At 38.0% G+C, this 23085-nt stretch overlaps 1 protein-coding gene across 2 annotated transcripts in view; it reads right to left on the reverse strand.

The window, feature by feature from the left end:
* Window positions 1–23085, reverse strand: part of TRIM2 (tripartite motif containing 2) — a 51030-nt gene that overhangs the window by 7118 nt on the left and 20827 nt on the right. For both annotated transcript variants that reach the window (XM_032224697.1, XM_032224696.1), the window contains exons 3-10: window positions 21110–21347; window positions 17258–17409; window positions 14677–14857; window positions 12295–13018; window positions 9978–10081; window positions 8665–8832; window positions 6828–6996; window positions 837–907 (exon numbers count right to left, since the gene is read on the reverse strand). In XM_032224697.1, the coding sequence (XP_032080588.1) occupies window positions 837–907; window positions 6828–6996; window positions 8665–8832; window positions 9978–10081; window positions 12295–13018; window positions 14677–14857; window positions 17258–17409; window positions 21110–21347 (1807 nt within the window). The remainder of the gene's footprint in view (window positions 1–836; window positions 908–6827; window positions 6997–8664; window positions 8833–9977; window positions 10082–12294; window positions 13019–14676; window positions 14858–17257; window positions 17410–21109; window positions 21348–23085) is intronic.

Here is a 23085-nt window from a genome sequence, read left to right on the forward strand (position 1 = left end):
TGGCGAGCATGATCACCTCACGGTTGCTGCAGTGTTGCAATATTTTCGGGGAGGGCTTATTTTCAGGGGAGAGCTTATTTTAGCGTATGTGCTCAAAAGCCCCATTGGGCTTATTATCCAGGGAGGTCTTATTTTTGGGGAAACAGGGTAGTCTTCTCTTACAACACAATCTCTCATTCATAGAACTGATATTTGTGTTTCTTACAATTATTATTACATTTAGAGTGCTATATTTTACTGTTCCGTTTAGAAGCATCCTCAGACGAATAACAGAAAAATAGAGAGGGGGATGCAGAAGGAAGACAAAAAAATACTGAATCTCATTATGGTTTAAGCATATAGGGGCCATTTAAGCATTAAAATCACTCTAAAATAATATATCAGAATTCTATCTATCCATCCATCCATCCATCCATCCACCCACCCACCAACCTATCATATATACAAATTGCAGAGTAACCCTGAATGGTATGCAAATAGATTAAAACTATATAAGTATAATACAAATTTAAGTTTAAGCAAGAATAAATATTTATTGTATTTATTAATAATTATTGTGCAAAATGTATCTAAGGAATATTCATTGTATTTCTTGGAACTAAAACAATGTATCATCATAATTAAACATAAAAACATCAATCACATCATCCCTTGAAGAATTGGTTATTTAATATATAGTAATTACTTGAGTATTTTAATATAAACTGTACATTTAATTAAAACTGAAGTACCATTTTTGCTTTTGTTCTTGTTAACAGTTTTTAATAAAAAGTTCTTTATCAGTTTGAGACTAAAACAATGAATACAAAAAGTTCAAAGAACTAGTAGCATCATACCTTGACAGAATGATTGTGGAAATCAGTAATAATAATTTCATTATTGTGGTTGACAGCTGCAAAATGAGGACCTGCAATAAATATGGGAAGGTAAATAAAGAGAAGTATAATAAGAGAAAGATGAGATGATGGTAGGAACTATTTTCTTAGAAGCAGAAACATCCCCCCCGACCCTCCAAAAAACCCACATCGATCTCATCTGACAGATAAGCATAATTTTAGACTAAAATATTCCTCCATCTATTTTGACAGAATAGTCGTAGTAGTAAGAGAGCCAGTTTGGTGTAGTGGTTAAGGCATCAGGATAGAAACCAGGAGACTCAGTTCTAGTCTCACCTTAGCCATGAAAACCAGCTAGATGAACATGTTGAAATCTTGGAAAGAAAAATGCAGGGTCACCAGGGGTCAATATTGATGTAGTACTACTACATCAATTGTTACTAATACTTATGGCTGAACCAACTTGCTTTAAAATCAAAGTTATGTAAAATTCAATTTCAAACTCATGGGATTTTTAAATTTAATAAACAAGGAAGTATCAGATTGTTTCTTCCATTGCCATAGGGAATTGGCCCCAAGCCATAAGAATCAGAGTAAGCTTGCATCCGAGTGATTGCTCCTTTATCTTTCCCAAAGTACTGTATATACTCGAGTATAAGCCGAGTTTTTCAGCCCACTTTTTGGGCTGAAAAAAGCCGCCTCGGCTTATACTCGAGTCTACAACTGGATCCGGCAGTGCTGTTGCCTGTTGGAGGAGGAGGAGGCGAACCAGCCTGCCACCGCCGGCCACCGCCAGCCCCGCCGCTCTTCCCGCCCCCTTCCAAGCCCCACAGTCCAGCGGACGCAGCAGAAGCAGCCCCGGGGCTCCGCTGCCGCTCCCTGCATTTTCTGGACGGGGTCTCGCAGGAAGGAATCCCCTCTCCAAGGGATCCCCGTCCAGAAAATGCGGGGAGCGGCAGTGGAGCCCTGGGGCTGCTTCTGCTCCGTCCGCTCCTCTCTGCTCTCCTGTCGCCAGCTGGTGGGGCTGACCCTGATCCATAAACACTGCCAAATTCAGCCTCGGATCTTTGTCGGGACCTCTTTCTGGTCCGCCTCTGAAGTCCATATTCTCCATAGTCTCTCGAACTGCTCCCCCCCACCTCCAGTTTCTTCCTAGTTTGATCCCACACGCCGCTGACCTAGGAACCACATACCTCCCAGCAGTTTTTTCAGGCTGCTCCCAGATGGGAAGGGAGGGGGATTGTAAACCCCTTCCACACCCTGGCTCCTCCTCTTCCAGAGTTCAGGCTCTCTTTCTTTCTTTCTTTGAAAGAGAAGCCCAAATTAGCCAAAGGGGGGAAAGCGAGCGAGCGAGCGAAGCAGTGGGAGGGGGAAAGGTCCCTGTGAAGCCCTGCGGCCAAGGAGCGCTGCCTGCTTTTTAAGAAAACCTGGAAGGGGAAGAGGGCGGGTTTTTTCCCCCTCCCTTTTTCTTTTCGTTCCCGTGGCTCAGCCTCTCCTTTCCTTGGGGCTGTCACGTTTACTGTTTGCAGTTCCTTTCTTCGTATAAAAACCCCTCTGGCTCCAACGGGACCTCTTCCAAGAATACCGGGCGCAAAACTGTGCTCAGTTTCTGAAAGGTGGCCACGATCCCCAGTGGAAAGGCGTTATTCCCCTCAGTTGTGAGGGCAATGCTGCTCGCGACTTTCCCCTAAATGTTGGAGAAAACTTTTCGCCGCTGTCCTCCTCGGCTCATTTGGGAAGGACGATTGTAACAGGTCGAGATTTCCTTTCAAAACAAAACAAAACCAACCCCTCCCCCGGTCCCAATGTTTCAAACAACCCCCTTTCCTGCTGGGAAGAGCCCAGCCAACCCCCCGTCCCTTCCCATTCGAAAGGGAAGCTCGTATCACCTTCTAGAGAAAGTGGCAAATGCCCTCCGTGACTTCCTTGGTTTCTCTCCGGGCTCTGCTCTTCGGCATTGCCCTTGGGGAAAACTGCCGCGGTTTGTTTCCGTGAATATATTAACAGGCGCGCGGAAAGCAACTAAGCCAAGGAGCGTACGTAGTCCAGCCAAGCGAGTCTAGTTTCCTGGGGTCCCTTGCTCGCTCGCTTTCCCCCCTTTGGCTAATTTGGGCTTCTCTTTCAAAGAAAGAAAAAAAGAAAGAGAGCCTGAACTCTGGAAGAGGAGGAGCCAGGGTGTAGAAGGGGTTTACAATCCCCCTCCCTTCCCATCTGGGAGCAGCCTGAAAAACTGCTGGGCGTCCCCTCAGCCCGTCCCTGCCAGCCCAGCCAGGCTGCGATCGGCGGCTGTCCCTGCTACAATCCACGCCGCCTGCCGCATCAGCAGAATCTACCGTAATTCAAGAAATCTTAATCTTGACAGCATTGTTGGGATCTGCGGTGAAGAAATTACTTTAATCAGTGAGGTAAAGTCCTTTCTTCCCCCCCCCCCCCCCCCGCAGCTCTGATGCAGGCGTAAGAAAAGTCCTCTCTTTCCCCCTCATCAGAGCTCGGGCGAGCGAAAGAAAGAACTTTACCTCACTGATTAAAGTAATTTCTTCACCGCAGATCCCAACAACGCTGTCAAAATTAAGATCTCTTGAATTACCTACGGTAGATTCCGCTGATGCGGCAGGCGGCGTGGATTGTAGCAGGGACGGCCGCCGATCGTAGCCCAATTGCGCCAGGGGGTTCCGCTGGTTGGAAGAAAGTCCTCCGCGCCACGCCTGCGCCCCAAACAGAGCTGGGTCCAATCAGCCTTTTTTTCCCTTTTTATGCCCTGTCTCAGACGTGCGGGCGCGCATGCTGTGAACTTGCCCACTTAGACGTCGAGGTTGCCGCGTGCTTAGCTGTGGCCACTCTTGTATTTTCCCCTTCCTCTTACGTGCCCCCCTTGGTGCAGCGGGCTAACGCCGGTGAAAGGAGTGGGGTGGACACAACTGGTAAATTATAAACCACAGATTTTAATCCTATTTAATTTTTAATGGTATCAAATTTAGCTATAAAGTGGCTTTACCTACGGTACTTTTTTTTCCTGGGCCTGCTAAATTCTAGTCCCTGGTGATACAATGAGTTAAATGCATTCTGGCCTGGATTTCCTATTGTGCAATTTGTGTCATGGACTTAATCATTTTAAATTCCATAAAATGCCAGTACAAATTCTTTCTGCCAAGAGATCAGAAAAAACAATGCTCGAATCTTCTGATATTTAAATGATTTATAATGTTGTTTAGATATATAATTTGGATTACATTTGAAAGCTATGCATTGATTAAATACTATGGAATACAATCCTGTGGCAGTTCTTCTTTCTTTTTGGGTTTTAGAAAAGGATAATTCCCTTTTTAGCCAGGCTTTTTGAATTAAATTAACACCAGTTTTTAAGTAGATTTCAATTTTAAAAAAATCTGTTAACTGCTTTGAATACCTTGATGGGGTACAAAACTTAAATAATAAAAAAATTGTACATTCATTTTGAAAAATAAATGCAATACTTGATTAATTTCATATCTTTATTTATCTTACAGAGCTAGTTTACTATTTTTTCTTTGAAATAAATATTCAAAAACATTATTGGTATCTATTTTTATTTTTGAAATTTACCGGTAGCTGCTGCATTTCCCACCCTAGGCTTATACTCGAGTCAACAACTTTTCCAGCTTTTTGGGGTAAAATTAGGTGCCTCGGCTTATATTCGGGTCGGCTTATACTCGAGTATATACGGTACTAATGAAGTTGGAAGAAAAATTAGAATCCTTTTCTATTTAATGCTATACATGTTTCAAACCATATTAAATCAACTGAAACTGTGGAACTTTCTTTTTAATTATCTTATATAGAATTTTTTACCTTGTTTTAAAGGGACATTTCTTGGCAAAGTAAGTTGAATAATAGTATTTAACAGTAAAGCACAATATGCCAGCTGTGTAAAGTTTTCAGAAGCTTTGTCCACTCAATGACATGAAAAAGAAGGCAGAAACACACTTGCACATCCCTGTTCTGCATAAAATATGTAATAAAATGTAAAAAAAAATGTTTTGCCAATATAGTTGTTTTTCTTCCTCCATATCAAATAAATATACATATTTTTTCTGGAGACAAAAATGCACTAAAATTCTAGGGCTAAGCAATATATTTTATTCAAAAATTCACCAAAAATAAATCAAATGTTTACAGTTACTGATCTGTATAACTCTATCATGGATGTAAACTAAAATCTAATGTACACATAACATATACTTCTATGCCATCCTTAACTTCTACTTCACCCTCCAAATGAGATTGGAGATACCAACTTTCCTCTTCTCATTTTTTAAACTTCAATTGTTTTTTTGATTAAAAAAAGAGACTGTGGTGTATCCACAAATGTTCTTACTACTAGTACTTATTTTAATGTGATTTAAATGTAACTTTTATTATTGAGATTTAAAAGAGTCTAGGGATATAGTGATAGAAAAGTGAGTTACTTTGAAAAAATAATTTCAATAAATGTAAATAAAATACATGAACTCTACTATTTAACCATTTCATCTTGCAATTGCTTGTACAACTTTGTGGTGGACTTTACAAGATATTTGCATAATGTTCTCAGTAAGCTTTTTTTTACATACAAGAACTTAAAAGACTACCCACTGAAAAATATCCAAAATTTCAGGACATAAAATAAAAACTCTGATGTAGTATGATAGTTGCCAGAACAGTTTCAAGCTACCTAATCAAGATGGTTATGTTTTTGGCACAGAACTCTGTTTTATTTCCCCAGATGATTAAACATTATCTATAGTATGAGGAACAAGAATATACTAAGCAGAAAATGCAAGCATTAAACTGTACTCTATCTCATATTTGTATACTGAATAATCAGGATTTTAAAATAATGAGAGTTCAATATATGGCTAACAAGATGGATGACACTTATTTCTTGGATACTTACTAAACATTTGTAGTATTCAATTATAATTCACCAGCTTGGGAAAGCTACTATTATACCTTTTAAATTCATGCCTCCCACTCTGGAAGTAAACTATGGCCCAGAAACAGGTTTTAATCATTAATCATATCTCTTTGGAGAACATAACAATAAAACAGATTTCCTTTGCAAATCTGAAGGCTCCAGTCATTTGTTTAAGTCCCAGTTAGAAGGTCCATTGTTGATGATTAGTAGTGACATAGTAAAAAGCATTGAGAAAAGCTTGACCATGGGATAGTGGCCTGGCTAGTTTCCAACTGGTCCTTTCTACTCAAGACCAGAGAAATTCATTCATTCGATACTGCTGTAATCTGAATGGATTAATATGGTTTGTGGGAAGATACTTAAATGGTGTTGCTTAAAGAAATGTAGGGTATCTTCAATAAGTATGGCCAAAGCAGTGGTGGGCTACAACTGGTACGTCCTGGTACGGGTGTACAGGTGCCTGCTAGGAGCACTGGGTACCGTTCCGGTACAGTGCTCCGGAGGGCCCACCTGCCTGCCCATGCTCCTTACTGGTATTTGAAGTTTTTGGGGCTTCCCGCACGGAGCGTACGGCTCCTGCATGACTGTCCACTGAACAGCTGGAGCATCACAGAGACATTGCAGAGTATCGCAGGTGGTAAATACACATGCGTGCGCTGCACAGATTCATGTGGTGGATGCCTGGCCCCTTTGCACCGTACCTGTTGCAACGGAATCCAGAGCCCACCACTGGGCCAAAGGTGCTACCCTCTCCATTCCAACCTGTTTTTGTATTGGACAGATTTTTACATGGTTAAAGTCTTTATCAATCTTAGCCTGGTAAGCAAAGCAGCCTAAAACCATAGGCTGCTATGCATAATTTAAAGCAGATACCATATTACATCACAACATACTATATCTATTATTGTTATTCTTTATATTTATTTTCTGCCTTTATTGTTCCACATTTTTAAGAATGTAATGAATGAATCTTTCGGCTTTGTTCTCTCTAGGTTTCAACACCATTAAACCATATGAAAAACGTAAAACAATATTATGTATCAATCAACAATTGCTACCTGCAAACTGCTTATCTCCATTGCCTCGGCTTCCAAATCGGGTTACTATTTTCCCATTTGGCTGGAAGATAAATACACAGCATGCTTTGTTGTCCACTACAATAATATGTCCATTGCGATCCACAGAAACCCCTTTTGGCCCCATAAGTTTTCCTGATCCAATTTTTGCCTAAGGAAGCAAAGAAAGAGATTAAATTTATTTTATTTTTACATTTTCTCTATAATCTACTATTTTTATTCTAATTCTCAGAATTATACATCATATCTTTTTTCTGTTTCCTGCAAAAAGTCAATAAGGAGTTTTCTAAGCAACAGTAAATTTAGACAAAGTCTCATGTCTAATTAATTTGGCCATTGCAACTAATTCCATCATCATCACTATTCATTCCTCTATTGTCAGTAAAATCAGAACATTCAAACTTTCTGCATATAATAGTGTTGCTGCGCTTGTTATTTCAATAAATGTATCTACTCTCAGGAACACATACATGCCTGAGAAACTTCTTATTTTGTATACAAGTCCAAATGAAAAAGTCTTGCATACTTTTGTAACCTTTGAAAAAAGTCTAGAAACTTCAGCAGGTCCAACATGTGATAGGGAATTATTCTCTAGAACTACCTGTAAAGAGCATAAAATTCTGAAAGACGTAACATCTGCGTTAGATTTTCATTGATTTCTAAACTAGTGTTGACTTTTAAAGCTGTTTATTATTGACATCAGAACTGAAGGACAGTTTCTTCATAATTAGTGTCAGTGATAAAGAACCTATTCATTTATTAGATTTTTAAAATCCTGCCTTTTTAATTTTTATAAATAATTCAAGATGCAAGCAAATCTAATATTCCTCCCTTGTCCTATTTTGTCCACAAAAACAACCCCTGTGAGGTAGGGTGGGGTAAGAGATAGTGACTATTATAGAATGCATTAAAAAAATCTGGACTATATCAAAGGTCTACATTCTTTATTGTCCTGTTTATAAAGACACTTAAACAGGGTTTAATTTGCTATACATGCAAAATACTCAATTTCACAGAGGTTTCTGATCATGCTTCTTTTCTATCATGTTTTAAAATGTGGTTCGCATGTGTTTTTCATTTAACATGATGTGCAACTCACTAATTATGAATCTGCCATTAGACCACTAAATGTTGGGCACAAATATCCTGGCTTCACTGTTATGTATGTATTTGAATGGTAATTCACTCTAGAATTCCTAGAGTGACTAATCACATTTGGAAAACACGGGGGGGAAGGGGGAGAGGAGGCAGCTTCATATACAACTTCAATTCATTGTGTTGTATCACAAGCAAAAACAGAATATTGGCATTTAAAAAAAATAAAGGATGTGTCTCCTAAACCCTTTGTGAGAGATTAGTCTTCATTGTGTTGAAACTTTTATGTATGCCACAAACGAGCAGTATTAAAGAAATCTTTTAACTGTGCACTCCTATTCAGATGTAGCTATCACTACATCACTGCTGTATCACTGCTATCACTACCAGATATATGTAGGATCACAATTACAATTCAAATGAAGTGTTTTCATAATGCTAGGAAGGACAAACTAAGTATTCATAGCAGCATATGTATGTGGAGAAGATTCTGAAATTAATGCAAGAGACAATAAAAAGCAGCAAATCAGACCCTGACAATTACTAGATTCATTTTGCCCTTAGTCCTACAATAAACAGCTGCAATCTCACTCATCAATCAATACATGAGGAATACTCATTTTGCTATTTATATCCCTTTATCAGCTTCAACCTGCCATTAACTATTCATTTTTTAAAAGGAAAATACATTTCCTTAGATTTTACATTTTGACTTTAAACCTACCTTAAATTTTCCATCAGAGGAGAATATGCTAACCCATTTGTTATCGTAATCTGCAATAATGATATCGCCACAAGGGTGCACAGCTACCCCAGTAGGTCGTTGTAACTGACCAGGAGATCTTCCCCGTACACCAAAACGATTCTTGAACTGGCCATCAGTCGAAAATATCTATGATTTGTTTGAAAAAAGCATAGCATCTTTCATATAAAATGCAACTGTTTTCGTTATTAAACTGAAACACATGGGAAACATTGATGTGCTTTTAACATGCATATGGAATTCTGCTTCCTCTTACCATTTGGGATTAGGAAAATACTCCAAACATGCATGTAATTTGCCTTAAGAAAAGAGGAAGCTCATACATTTACAAAGTGTATGAATATGTTCTGTGGTTTTGTCTATACAATAAGTATTGTTGCTTAGACAGTCAACCTGTCACTGGGTTTGGAGATAAACTACAATTTGTAAAAGTACAACTTTTTAAAGAGACAAATGGGACCACAAACCCCCAAAACAACCTAACCAAGATTGAGCATATTTAGTGATCACTGCAGGCTGAATAATATGCATGTGTGTATGTGTGTGTGTGTGTGAGGGGGGGGGGGGAGAAGAGGGAGAAAATTAGGGAACAAGATGCCACACAACTATATTTTGTTGTAAGTTATATTTATTACATTATATCCATCTTTTCTTTACAAAGCTCACAGTAACAGCCCATGACGTAGATTAGATGGAAACACAATGAGTGATCCAAGAGTGGGTTGAATGAAAAGTTAATGATATGCAGTAACTTGTGTTAATCTAGCAAGGAGCAATTGCAAGTCTGGTACCAATGGCAGCGGGCTATTTATGTCCAGCCCAAAAATAAACCCTACACCATTACGTATATATTGTTTATTGTTATAAGGACATGTGCTGGAAGATACTAGTATTGTGTAAACTGGTTATATTATTAGAAACTACTAGATTGAAGCCTTTGGATTTTCAGTAAGTGATACAGAGCTACTGTGGTACATAGCTTTGGATGTCTAAGTGACCAGTCATACGTTGAGGGCTATCTGTATAGAACAGCAAATATATATTGTAATTCTACATATTGGCCAGGACCAGCCTAGTTACACTTGGGATTCAGCAAAATTTAATGTGTACCTCCAATTTAACTTATATTTCAAATTTAACATAATTATTAATTCCACAGTATCAACAACCATGATCCCTGCAATTTTGGTACTTTAAATATATATTTCTTTAATACATGTTATCAGGTCTGTTTAATAAAAAAGTTTTAATGAAGAAACAAACCAAAAACAAACCTGTACACATTGATTATTGCTATCTGCAATTAATATTTTTCCATTTGTAGATGCAGCTACTCCCTGAAGATTTGTAAATTCTCCTTTGTTTCTCCCTTTGGTACCTAAAACAAAACAAAATAGAAAAGATAACCTAAAATTTATCTTACCAAGTGAGACAGTAATTAAGTGAATTTTGCTGCATTTTACACTCTTCCTTGTGACAGTTGTTAAATGAATCGCTGCAATTGTTAAGTTAGTAACATGCTTGTTAAGTGAATCTGGCTTTCCCATTGACCTTGCTTGTCAGAAGATTGCAAAATGTGATCACATGGCACTGGGATACTATACCCATCATAAATGTGAGTCAGTTGCCAAGTGTCTGAATTTTGATCACAAAATTCTGCAATGGTCATAAGTGTAAAAAAATACTGTAAGTCATGTAAGTCATATTAATAGTAAGTAATGTATACCTTTGGTGGCCTGAGCGCTCTGCCAGTGAAAACAGGCTTCCGAGCGGCATTTTCAGTTGTGACGGCCTCCTGCAACTGTCTGCCAGCAAAAAAAAAACAGAGCCCAAAAGGACACATGCAGCCTTCACAAGCTCCACTTGCGCTGGCAGAGGCACTGCGGCCCGATCCTTCGCTGTTTCCAGGGCCAGATCTAAGCACTCCATTGGCCGAATCTGCCCCCCGAGCCTTGAGTTTGAAACCCCTGTTCTAATGTCATCCCATTCGATGCCAACCCAATCTCTAATATTTTCTCTACTCCAACAACTAAGTTCCTATGTGTTTGTGTGCCTCTGTAAGATCTGAGAAAAAAATTCAGAGAGGCTGTGCCATAATGGGAAGTTATATGAGAGAAAGGTCATTATTTAAAAATGTAAACAAAAATTGTTAGGTGGTCCTAACTCAACTACTTGTCCAGCAAATGTTCAAACTTACAATGGTGCTGAATGAATGATACTTATAGCCAAACAGTGAACCACACTCATCTGGTTATGGGTTAACATGGGATACTGTGATCACACGATTACCATTTGCAATCTTCTTTGCTGACCTCCTACAAGAAAAGTCAATGGGGGAGCTGGCAGAAGGTTGCAAATGTTGATTACATCATGTCCTCCTTTCATGACCTGTAGTGATTCACTTAACAGAAACCAGAATTTCTGTCAGCAAGTGGTGCAGTCATGTGACATTGTGCTTTACAATGATGTAACAGTGATGGAAATTCTGGCCGCATCTGCCATTGTTAAGTGAGGACCACCTATACTGAAATCTCCCAAAGGCTTTCCAAATGCCATACTATTATTCTTTTCTTTCATTAAAAACTCCTGAAGTTGTTAACAATAGCTTGTTGACAATTCTGCAACTAACAACTCTTTTTCATGGTTGCTACATAGGCTGGTTGTAAAGGACAAGGGACACATATTAAGTAATGTATATTCAAAGAGAAACGTAAATTTCAGGAACAGGATACTAAACTTACGTTACGTATAAAAATTATATATAAAATATAACAGTTTGCTTGAGCTCACAATGAAAAATGGTATGGCAAGAATTCTTGCCAAAGGATATGTAGACCGCTTAAAAGGCGTTGAAAACTGCAGTAAATGAAATACCAACATTGTTGTAATTTCACTGAATTTGAGCAGCATCTGAAATACATTTATCTAACCTCAGGAACAAATTACCGTATTTTTCCGACTATAAGACATACTCCCCCCCCCGCCCCCGAATGGGTGGAAATGTCTGTACATCTTATAGACCGAATACAGCCCTGTTTTGGGCCTCCTGAAGCCCCCCACATGTCCTGTTTTTGCCAAAAAACAGGCCAGTTTTTGCGAAAACTAATGTGAAGGGTTTAGGAGGCCTACAGAGTGCTCCTGGGGTCTGGGGAGGGCAAAAACAGGAAATGTGGACAGTTCTAAAGGCCAAAAGCGAACCCTTTTTTGCAAAAACAGGACGTGCAGAGGGTTTTGGAGGCATACAGAGAGCTTTTGGCAGCTGAGGAGGGCAAAAACAGAACAGAGGGAGCTATTTTTGCCTTCTTTTCCTCTTCAAAATCTAGGTGCATCTTATGCTCCGGTGGGTCTTATAGTCCAAAAAATATGGTATATCATGGGAAGAATCATACACAAAACTAATCATTAACTGATCCAAAGTACTAAGGTGGAACTGCCCAAAGGGAATGAAAGGAGAAAAGATTATTTACAATGGACAACTAGCAAGGAAATCCTTGTAACAAGACAAAGTCCTTACAAGTATAAATAATATTATGGGCATTGTTCGCAGCTATAAGCAGCAGTCCATGAAAATTTAAAACAGGCATTTCTTACCTACTCGGAAGATTAGATCATCTTCAATGGGGTTCTCTTTCCTCTTGCCAGTGCTGTACATACTGGCTGGTCTCTTTACAGCCTTCTGTTTCACATGGCCGCTGCCAGGAGACTTAACACGTCTCTTAACTCCTTCAGTGGTAGGAGATACATCTGCTGACCTAATTACTTTGAGTTTGAATGGGCTGCCTTTAATATGCTGTTCGTACAGTCTCAAAGACAGAATAAAGTCCCCTTCTTTCTGGACAGTGTACAAAAATTCGTAAGTGCCATTTTTATTATCAAGTATCTCTCCATCGGCCACACTTCCATCAGGTGTGCTCAGCTCAGCTGTGAGATAAGCATTTCCAGTTTTACAGAGCTCACCATCTTTGTCCTTGGTTGTGATGGTGACTGACATCGGTTGCCCTATCACAGTCTGCTTAAGTCCTTCACCTGTGGCCACTGTTTCAGAAGCCACTGCATTTGTGGTTAAAATAGTACCAAGATTATGAATGGATTTTTTCAATCCTTCTGTTTCTACTATGAAATCCAGTTGATCATTTTCACGGGGCTGAAGAGCGAATTCCTGGTCTGCCAGGTCATTTAGCTTGTCACTCATCTGCTTTTTAACAAGTAACACTTCTGTTTCAGTTCCGTGGCTAAGAGCTTGGGCGGTAAAATTGCTACAGCTCTTAATATTTTCTTGTCCCTCCAATAAAGTATCAAGCTGATTCTGCAAGACCTTGATAAAAGCAAAGACTATGGTTATTTCACTGAAGTTCCAAGTAATAAAACAAACAACCACATCTATCAGCAAGTTTCAGTATCTCAGAGAAATATCGAATAGGGCAAAACTGGATAAAATCACATCATATTTGTTGGTCTCAATGTAAAAACACACCAAATAACAGTATCACAAAAAATCTGTGTTGTAGCAGGGTTAAAAAAAAGAGTTCCCAAAAAACAACAACCAACCAATTTGGAAACTTCTCATTAGATTTGCTCAGCATTCACATGCTTTTTATCCACTTAGGAAAAATTGTAGACTTGTGACCAATTTTGCCTTATAGTCATAATTACTTTTATGTCTGAACCCAGGAAAAGTCAGTTGCAGCCCTTAGTATACAAGCCATACAAGTCAACAAGTTAAACACACATTCAAACTACTTTTAAGAGTTATATCTTCTTTGGTACAATGTGTTTAATAGCATTTCTCCATATTTATAATGAAAATCTGTTGAGCAATGCAAATATTTCTTTATTTCCCATGATTTGAAGATATATGTTGAATTAAATTTATGTAATCAGCCACAATACTACATCCAACTGGAAGTTCCATATGCAAGCAAGAAGAATTAATATTTAAGTGGTAGAGAGGAATGGACATCCAAGTAAGTATTTTTAAACAGCCGTTAGCATCCTTTCAACATGTACTAACCGCCTTTTTAAGTGGAGAGGAAAAATTCGACTCTACAATACAATACAATTTTACAATACTTGTAAAATATCTATTTACATATCGTTAAATTTTAATGCATGCTAAGGATTGAAAACACAGACATATTGTTCCAATATTCAAGACCTATTGCTTACTTATTATCATTTTTGTCTTCAAAATAATTATAAAACACATTTGGCTTTTATTTTTTGTGCTATAAAGCACTGTATATAATGAAATCAGATTATAAACTATTGGTACCATTTGGGTAAATGCTTTAATTTTTGGTTTTCAAAATTATCAGCCATACATAAACCCTGAAAATCCAACAAAAATATTCATTTAAGGCCATCTCCAATTACTGCTTCCTTTAAAGCAATATTAGAGCAATGTTTCTGAAGCTGTTTATTTGTACAAGACACTATTTCTACATAATAACAATGAACTGGAAAAAGTCAAATTTCCCTGGGATGGTTATTTTTATGACACATTTGCTATTTTCTATGGTTTCCTTCATTAAAGGAAATACGAATTTCAGTCATTTTTCCAAACGATGTAATACAGTCAATAGAAACCGAGAAAAAGAAGGACTAGGGGAGACATGATAGCAGTGTTCCAATATCTCAGGGGTTGCCACAAAGAAGAGGGAGTCAAACTATTCTCCAAGGCAGAAGAAGAAGCAATGGGTAGAAACTAATAAAGGAGAGAAGCAACTTAGAACTGAGGAGAAATTTCCTGACAGTTAGAACAATTAATCAGTGGAACAGCTTGCCTCCAGAAGTTGTGAATGCCCCAACACTGTAAGTCTTTAAGAAGATGCTGGATAGCCATTTGTCTGAAATAGTATAGGGTTTCCTGCCTAGGCAGGGGGTTGGACTAGAAGACCTCCAAAGTCCCTCCCAATTCTGCTATTGTATTGTATTGTATTGTAAAATGTTCAATGATGAAAACAGAACTCTTACTTTATGTTTAAGGCCATAATTCACTTCCAGTTCCATAAGCAACACACTCTTGCGAACATTTAACGTCTTCTGGAGTTCATCAAAAGTGGAATGAATTTCATCTACAATGCTGGTCTTTTGGTTGGTCAGTTGATGGATAATTTCAGATATGAAGTGCAATGCAGTATCTATTTCTGGAAGCCTATTAAAAACAAGCAGTTAACAGTTCAAATATCAATGCTACAACTACCCTTCAACATTCATAAGATGTATAGTTAAATGTTATATTTGAATGCAATGTTCAGGTAGACCTCAACTTACAGCAGTCCCGTTTAGTGACTGTTCAAAGTTACAATGACACTGAAAAAAGTGTCACACTAAGGATCTTTGTAGCATTCCCCATGTTCATGTGATTCAAATTCTGATGCTTGGCAACTGGCTCATACTTATGACCGTTGCTTTGTCCCAAAGTTATGAGATCACTTTTTGCAACCTTTTGAAAAGCAAAATCAATGGGGAAGCCAGATTCACTTAGCAGTCATGTTACTAACTCATCAACTGCAGTGATTCACTTAACAACTGTGGCAAGAAAGGCTGTAAAATAGAACAAAACTCACTTAACAAATGTTTCACTTAACAACATAATTTTTGGGCACAATTGTGGTCATAAGTCGAAGACTATCTGTATTACAGTTTTGATCTTTCGATATTTGCTTCTCCATTCTTTCTAGTGAGAAATATCATTTTTTCCATGAGTAATATATAATATTTATCAATAAACAGATATAAATGTAACTTGGATGCTGACTTTTCCCATGTTAAGAGCTGTACACAAACATTAGCTGGATTTACAAATCATTCTAAGGCAAAATTTGTTTGATTAAACCTTAGTATCTATTAAGTGTAAACATTCAGTAAACTGTAGCTTAGAGCAAAATGTGAAGCATAAAAAATTTGGTGACCTTCAGGACAATGCAAATTTATATACACATCTTTTTTTAAAATTTTCTTAGTATAATTTTCAGACAACACAAATATTGTCAATTCTAAAGGAATCTTGAATTATTTCACTTGCAATTGTAAGCTACAATTCATTAAAATTTCCATTAACTTAGCACAAGAAGCACCCTTATGCTCAATATGTCAGGCCGGCATTTATATTCCTTTTAGAATTTTGGCCTGCCACACTTTCTCTTATTTCATTATGCTGTTTCTTTAGTATAGTTGATGGGAGGGGGGAATAGACAGGAGTGAGATTGTGCAATGTATTGTTTTTCATTCTTTACTAGAAGCCAAGGTCATCCTTTGTCTCCGTTCGTTCACACCTGACCGGAAACAGCTGGGTGGAGAGGCCAGCGTGGAAGATGAAGATTGGACCATGTGATGGACTGTGGGTGTGGGGACAAGATCATGAACTTTTAACTGGGTGGGATTCTGATGTAATTTCCAGAGTTGGAACCCCACAGCATGATGCCAACATGCCTGTCTTATTAAATTGGAACTTTAAGCATAGTTTTGCCTTCGACTCTGATTTAACTCTGCATGGTATTTGGAACACTGACACAATACATAATTGATTCCACTGGCCTCTTCCTGTCAGCATGGAAATTAAACAAAAACAGATAGTTCTGCCTGTGACATATCATTACAAGGAACTAGGAAATCTGGTTTGTCCTCCCATATCAAACCATCTGGATTTGTTTATCTACTTCTGCTAACAGAAACCAAAGGGAATAACTATGCAGCAAACAACAGCATGCTGCTCATTCCCAATGAGCCAAAATCCTGAAAAATTCTGGTCTATGTTTACATATAAAGGTAGCCAATATGTTTTACAATATGCTGGCTTGTTTATGAAACTTCTGCATTTTTTGCGACAAACTTTTAAATTAGGGGTTCAAAAAGTTGCCCATCGTTTTTTCTTATGTGGGTCCCGACAGATAGGATTAAAGGTTTGGTCCTTTTTTGTACTATAATTTACTATTTACCTATCAATTACTATTTCTGGATCATGTCCTGCCTTTTTCCACTTATTTTTAGAATGTACCTCAAAATTTGATACAACCCTTCAGTCAATTAAATTTGTGCATTGCTATTTTAAACTGCAATTAGAAAATTTGGGTAGATAAGAGAACCCTAAGGATTCAAGAGGTTTTTTAAAACTTTTTTTAAAAAAAAACTTGGCCTAACATTATTACCAATGTCTCCTAAGAATTTAGTTGATTATTCTCTAAACAAAGAAAGGAAAATAAGTGTAATAAATCCAGGTTGATAGTTTTCATTTTCAACTGCCAGATAATTATTACTGCACTTTATAACATTTAAAATCTTCATGAAAGTGAAAAGCCTAGGAAGTAAAAGTATCTGAACATTCTCCCAAGAAGGTACAAGTAACACTTTCAAACGGACATAAATAATTTTCTGTTTTTGTGTTTCAGAAAAGGCTTGTCCAATATGATGCTCCTTAGGTGACACTCAAACTTTTAGAATTCCCAGACACATGCCCTGGAAAGTATAACCATTACTCATATGGAAGGTTTCAAGCTGAAGAAAATTGCCCAAACATGCAATTCTATAACCAGGAAATGTTTCACCATTTCACCTTTTGTTCACAGCATCTAATTGTGTTTGAAGAGAAGCCTTGTGTTGTTCTACTACATCCTTAAGAGGGACTGTTGGATGTTCTGCATGTTCTCCTACTGTACATTCTTGGCACATGGCTGTCTCACAGGATTGACAGTAAAACTCCATCAACTGATTAAAAATAAAGAAACATGTATTCTTATTAGAATGCCAGTGTTGAGGTTTGAATAAACATTTCTAATTCTTTGAATGATATATTTCAATGCAAAGTTGCTTTACACCAAAGACATGCACTATTTCTCTAGCAAAAGGCTGCACTTGAATTCTGAGGAATGCATCATCCAGGAACACTCAAAAAAGCAGGGCCTGGAAAAAAGCAAACTGAATGAGTTTTAATATATTTATAATTAATTTATGTAAATAAAATTTGCAATGTGTGTCATCTTCTCTTCCTTCTGTTACAGTGGGCAATATTTGGAACAGTTCTGATGTCCACAGCTAAAAGTGGATGAAGGAAGAAACATGAGTTTGGGGCACACGCTACAGAGCTTTAATTTGATCATTAATTTTTACCAACTGTTTAGTTAAAGTAATTTCCTCTTTTTCTTCTGGGGCAGAGAAGCATTTTCTGGGAGGGTTTAATCATGTCAGTTCTTTCAGATACTACATCCTCAAAGCGTTTGAAAATGGAATGTTCTTTTTCAATCATTGCAGTGCAGAAGCTTTCAATGTAGGTGTATAGCAAAAGAATAATCATCATAATACCAATAAGAGGGTAAACTAAAGAAAATAAGAAGGATAAATAATACTGTAGCTATGCTGCATAGGTCAATGCACATAGACATCAGAGACAACCATGACTGACTGAAGCAGTCATAGCTTTGCCAAATTCCAACCTCATGGGAAACATAGGCCCTGGATTTTGGATACATTATTTAAGTTACACCATTTGAGCAGTGGTGAAATTCAATTTTTTTTTACTATCGGTTCTGTGGACGTGGCAGGGAAAGAATACTGCAAAATCTCCATTCCCACCTCACTCCTGAGGGAAGGATATTGCAAAATCTTCATTCCCACCCTACTCTGGGGCCAGCCAGAGGTAGTATTTGCAGGTTCTCCAAACTACGCAAACTTTCCGCTACCAGTTCTCCAGAACCTCTTCAGAACCTGCTGATTTCACCCCTGCATTTGAGATACATTGATTAAAAAATGTTGCTCTATGGACGCATTGTTTTACCCAATTGAATGTTACACGGAGACACAGGAGTTTTAGTAGTATGTTGCTTTAACCATTTAGTTGTGTCCAACTTTTGGAGACTTTATAGGCAAATGCTCTCCATGCTATCCTTTCAAGCACAGTTTTTCCCCCATTGTTTGATGTTTAACTTTAATGTTATCACACCAGCATGTTCTTTGCTTGCCCCTTCTTGTTGGTCCACTACCATTCCTAGCATAGTTAGCATAACTATATAGAAATAGCTATGCATAATAACATCCAATAATATTGAAAATTATTCCATACATATAAATACAAATACAATCTTAAGAGTGTCTTATTTGAAGCATAACAAATTACTCTTCAGTGAGTTATTCTCTCCATTCTTCAGCTTTGAATAAAACCGTTATGTCTTGCACTTTAGGAGTATTAAGTTACTTCATAAATTCCTGAAGCATTACTGCTACCTTTTGCAATACAAATCAGAATGGTATCAGCTTTGCATTTAATGAGGCCCATATTTCTGGCACAAACACATTTAACGGCAAAGTAATATAAACTGCTTAGGTTGACATTTTAAAGTTTATCAGATTCAGAATGTGTGCATCAATTCCCATATTTATCAGGCAAGAGCAGATTAAAATAAACTACACCAGTGGGAATGCCAGTATTGCCAAGATTTTCTCACACTTCAATAGAAAAAGAAACAAGTATTTCATCTATCAAAATGATGCTTACAGTAGTTCATATTAATGCAGTTTTGTTTAACCTTCTTAAAAAGAAAGAACTATAATGAGTAAAGCGGCATTAAAAGTCATGTCACGTACAGAATTTTTTTAAAAAATATTTTGTTTCTTCTAAATGCCACAGAGGAACAATTCAGATGAACCATCCCTAAGATGGTTTACAGCAGGGGTGTCAAACACAAGGTCCGTGGGCCGGATCCGGCCTGCAATGTGGTCGGATCGGCCCGTGGGGCCATTCTGGAAAATGTAAAGGGGCAGCCCACATCACTTCGGCCCGGTTTACCCAATGCGAAGAGGAAACATCAGGCCAGCGTGGCTTCAGCCCGGTCTACCCAGTGCGAAGAGGAAATATGCCAGCAGTTTGGGGAGAGGCATCAAGCTGGGTATGAAGAATTCCAATTCACAATTTGTGTGATGGTTTAAAACATCTTTGCCAATGAAGCACATCAGGGTGCTTATTTGTGGAGAGATGCAGAGTACTATGAATTACATCTAGAAGGTAAAGTGATGCTTGAAGGTAGTGCCTAATGATAAATAACTGAAGTGTTTGGAATAGTGAAAGAAACAAGAAATGTTCTATTTTTATCTCTGAAATCGCAGCCTTTGTTATTGAATACAAGTATATTGTAGTAGCTCTAGAGCTGTATTTCTCAGCCTTGGCAACTTTAAGATGAGTAGACTTTAACCTCCCAAATTCCCGCAGCCAGCCAGTGGCTAGCTAGGGAATCCTGGAAGTTGAAGCCCACTTAGCTTGACATTGCCAAGGCTGAAACACTTGGCTATAGTTTCAAGGACTTCCAAGATTTCAATGTCTTCCAATTTGTGTAGCAAGGTTATCCTATTGTTTATATTACCTTGGCACATTTTGCATGCAATATTATGCTGGCTAATATATCTGCAGTAAAACCAGTCTGACAGCTCAAGTGGAACCATAAAAATAACACACTGTCCAGATAATTCACTTAGAGCCAGAGTCCCTTTTTTATATGTGCATTTGTTTTATTCTTACTAATATTATCAGAAATACTAGATATAGTGTTAGAACAGTTACTGATACAGTGAGAAAGAAATTGTATTTATTTTCCCATACCTAGTTGCAACAGTTATATAATGAGGTTTTGTGTATGCATATTTTTAAAATTCTGTAAATATATTATGAACAATGATGATCCAGACCAAAGGTATGAAAATATTCCCAGAGATGGAGGAGATGGACTTTGTCTTTCAATAAATACAGCAATTTATGAAATAAAGATATAAAGAAAGTAATTCATCTTTGGAATCAATAGAATTTAATTAGTGTTAGCATTTAATTAATCCATTTAATTATTCCACTAAGGTTAAGCAAATTAATTGAGTTATATAATTACTAATTTAAAGAGCAATTAAAGAACATTAGTAAAACATTTCATTAATGTCTTAGCTCTTTTCAATAAGCATTTATAAAACCAAAATATACAGGTAGTTCTTGTTTAGCAGTCATAATTTGTACCAGTAACTAGGTCATTAAGCAAAGCTGTCATTAACTGAAACCACAGCGGTGGTTGCAGTCTTCCTTCAGCTTTTCTTTGCTTTCCAGATCCACAAGAAACATAAATGCAAGGATTGCTATTCAAGTTACTTTTTCATTTCTGTAATTGTGAAGTTGCTAAATGAAACACTACCTAAAAGAGGACTATCTGTCAGGAAAACATCAAGATTATATTCCGAAACTATTCATATAACACTCTCTCATGTGTATGCACACAATTCTTCCTACTCGCATCATTTAATATCTGTATCTCTGCAAATATATGGCCAAAATGGAACATAAAATATTAATACCATCTATTTTATATATAATGCAATAATTTTTCACTCATGCCAATTCTTTTCAACAATAAATCTCACAGGAATGAAATCCACTTACATTTCCCTCATGATTAGGGCAGGAAAGTGGTTTTCCTGAAGCTACAGCTGTGACAGTCTCCAAGATGGCAGCCTCCTCAATACTGCTGTCTGGAGTTCGCTGCAGGACATCCATTAGATTGGTGATGAAGAAATTGTTTTGCAGTGCAGAAACCCCTTTCTCTGGAAGAATAGATGTCTGGCGGCACACTGGGCAAGAAAGGGTTAAGCTATGCGCTGGAATGTAATTCTGTAAACACCTAGTGAGGATAACAAAAAAAATTAATAATCATTAGTATTGCTTCATATTACCAATCTCTAATTCAGGGCTGTCAAACTCCCGGCCCAGATGAATCACGTGCTGGCCACGCCCACACTCGGTTTACCGAAGAAGGGAAAAGTCCCGATATGCCATGTGACGCTGCCATGGCGACGTGAGTTTGACACCTGTACTCTAATTCATCTCAAAAAGAGGCAAACTCTTCACCATTTAACATTTGTACTTCCCTGACAACATACGCAGACAGTCTTCAACTTATGACTGTTTAACTATAGTTCAAAGTTATAAAAGGCTTGGGTAAAAGCTATAACCTGTACTCATACATATGACCGTCACATCACCCTCACTGTCACATGATCACAATTTAGGGTTTTGGCAACTGGTTCATGACCCCTTGCAGCATCCTGAAGTCATTTGAACCAATTTGTGGCCAAAAATGCTCACTGTGCAAGCTGGATTCACTTAATAACCGTGTGACTCATTTAACCGCCATGGTGATTCACTCAACAGTCATGGTAAAAAGTGTTGTAAAACTGACTCTGACTTGATTTACAACTTTAACAACATATGATGGTGATTCTGGTCTGTCAGAAGCTGAGGATTACCTGTAATGAAATACTGCAGACCTTTAAAAGGTGAAACAGAAGGCAGGTGTCTTTGAAGGAATCAAAGAAAATAATTTTTCATATACTCAGATTTCCTGCACTCCAAAGAAAGTCCTAAAAATGTAACAACCCTATACTTAGGGTATCCTTGCAGTATATAAGAACTCATATTAACGTTTTATGATATTCCTGTGCTTTTGTGTGATAAATATTTTCTAATAGCCATATCCACACATGCATAATGTTCAAAAGATGAACATACTCCAAAGTGCCTTTGAGATGTCTCGTAGCTTCCAGCCAGCATGCCAACCACCTGCATATAATCAGATTGAGAGAAGCTGCCTTAGAGCCTAAACCTTTTTGCATTGTTTCCCAGTCTACCATGGGTCACAAAGAGGCTTAAATCCTCTTCCTTCCCACAGGTAAAAATTGGCCCAGGTAGCTAAAGGTAAAGCTAAAATCTGCCTGTGATAGCCAAAGGCATACAGTTAAAGTTGAACAGATTTCGTATCATACAACGCAAATTGCAGAGACTGTTCTAAATATTATAGGAAGAAAAATTATGTTTTCGACATATGATCTGTATTCATTGTTTAAAAACTGCAAATACTTTCAAACCTTGTAGATGAAACACACAAAGATTAGAAAATATTTAGTTCCATTTTCAGCTAAAATTACAATATCCTCACAATATTCTCAGTATGATGATTTAGATGTAGCTTTTCTTTGTATGGAAATTAATGCAAGAAAATCACCATTCATTTCCAGGTAACATACCGTGTTTCCCCGAAAATACTACATGTCCTCATAATACAGCCATGCCACATTTTTCTGGTGGGCAAAAATATAAGCCCCCCCCCCCACATATAAGCCCCCTGGACAACCCCCCCACCTCCGGCCAGACAGAGCACGGCTCACCAACCTAGCAGTACCCCAAAGGTGCCAAGCCGCGGGAACCTGGGGGGAGGGAAAGGTGATTGCGTTGTTTGGTGCCTTCGGGATACCGCTAGGTTGGTGAGCAATGCTGTGCCCAGCTGAAGAGGGGGGCTGCCGGGCGGTTGCTCTCTTGTGAGTGGGCTCCCAAAGAGCCGGCCACAGCCTCATGGGCAAATG

The sequence above is a fragment of the Thamnophis elegans genome, chromosome 9 (assembly GCF_009769535.1).
Source record: "Thamnophis elegans isolate rThaEle1 chromosome 9, rThaEle1.pri, whole genome shotgun sequence".
Taxonomy (NCBI): domain Eukaryota; kingdom Metazoa; phylum Chordata; class Lepidosauria; order Squamata; family Colubridae; genus Thamnophis; species Thamnophis elegans.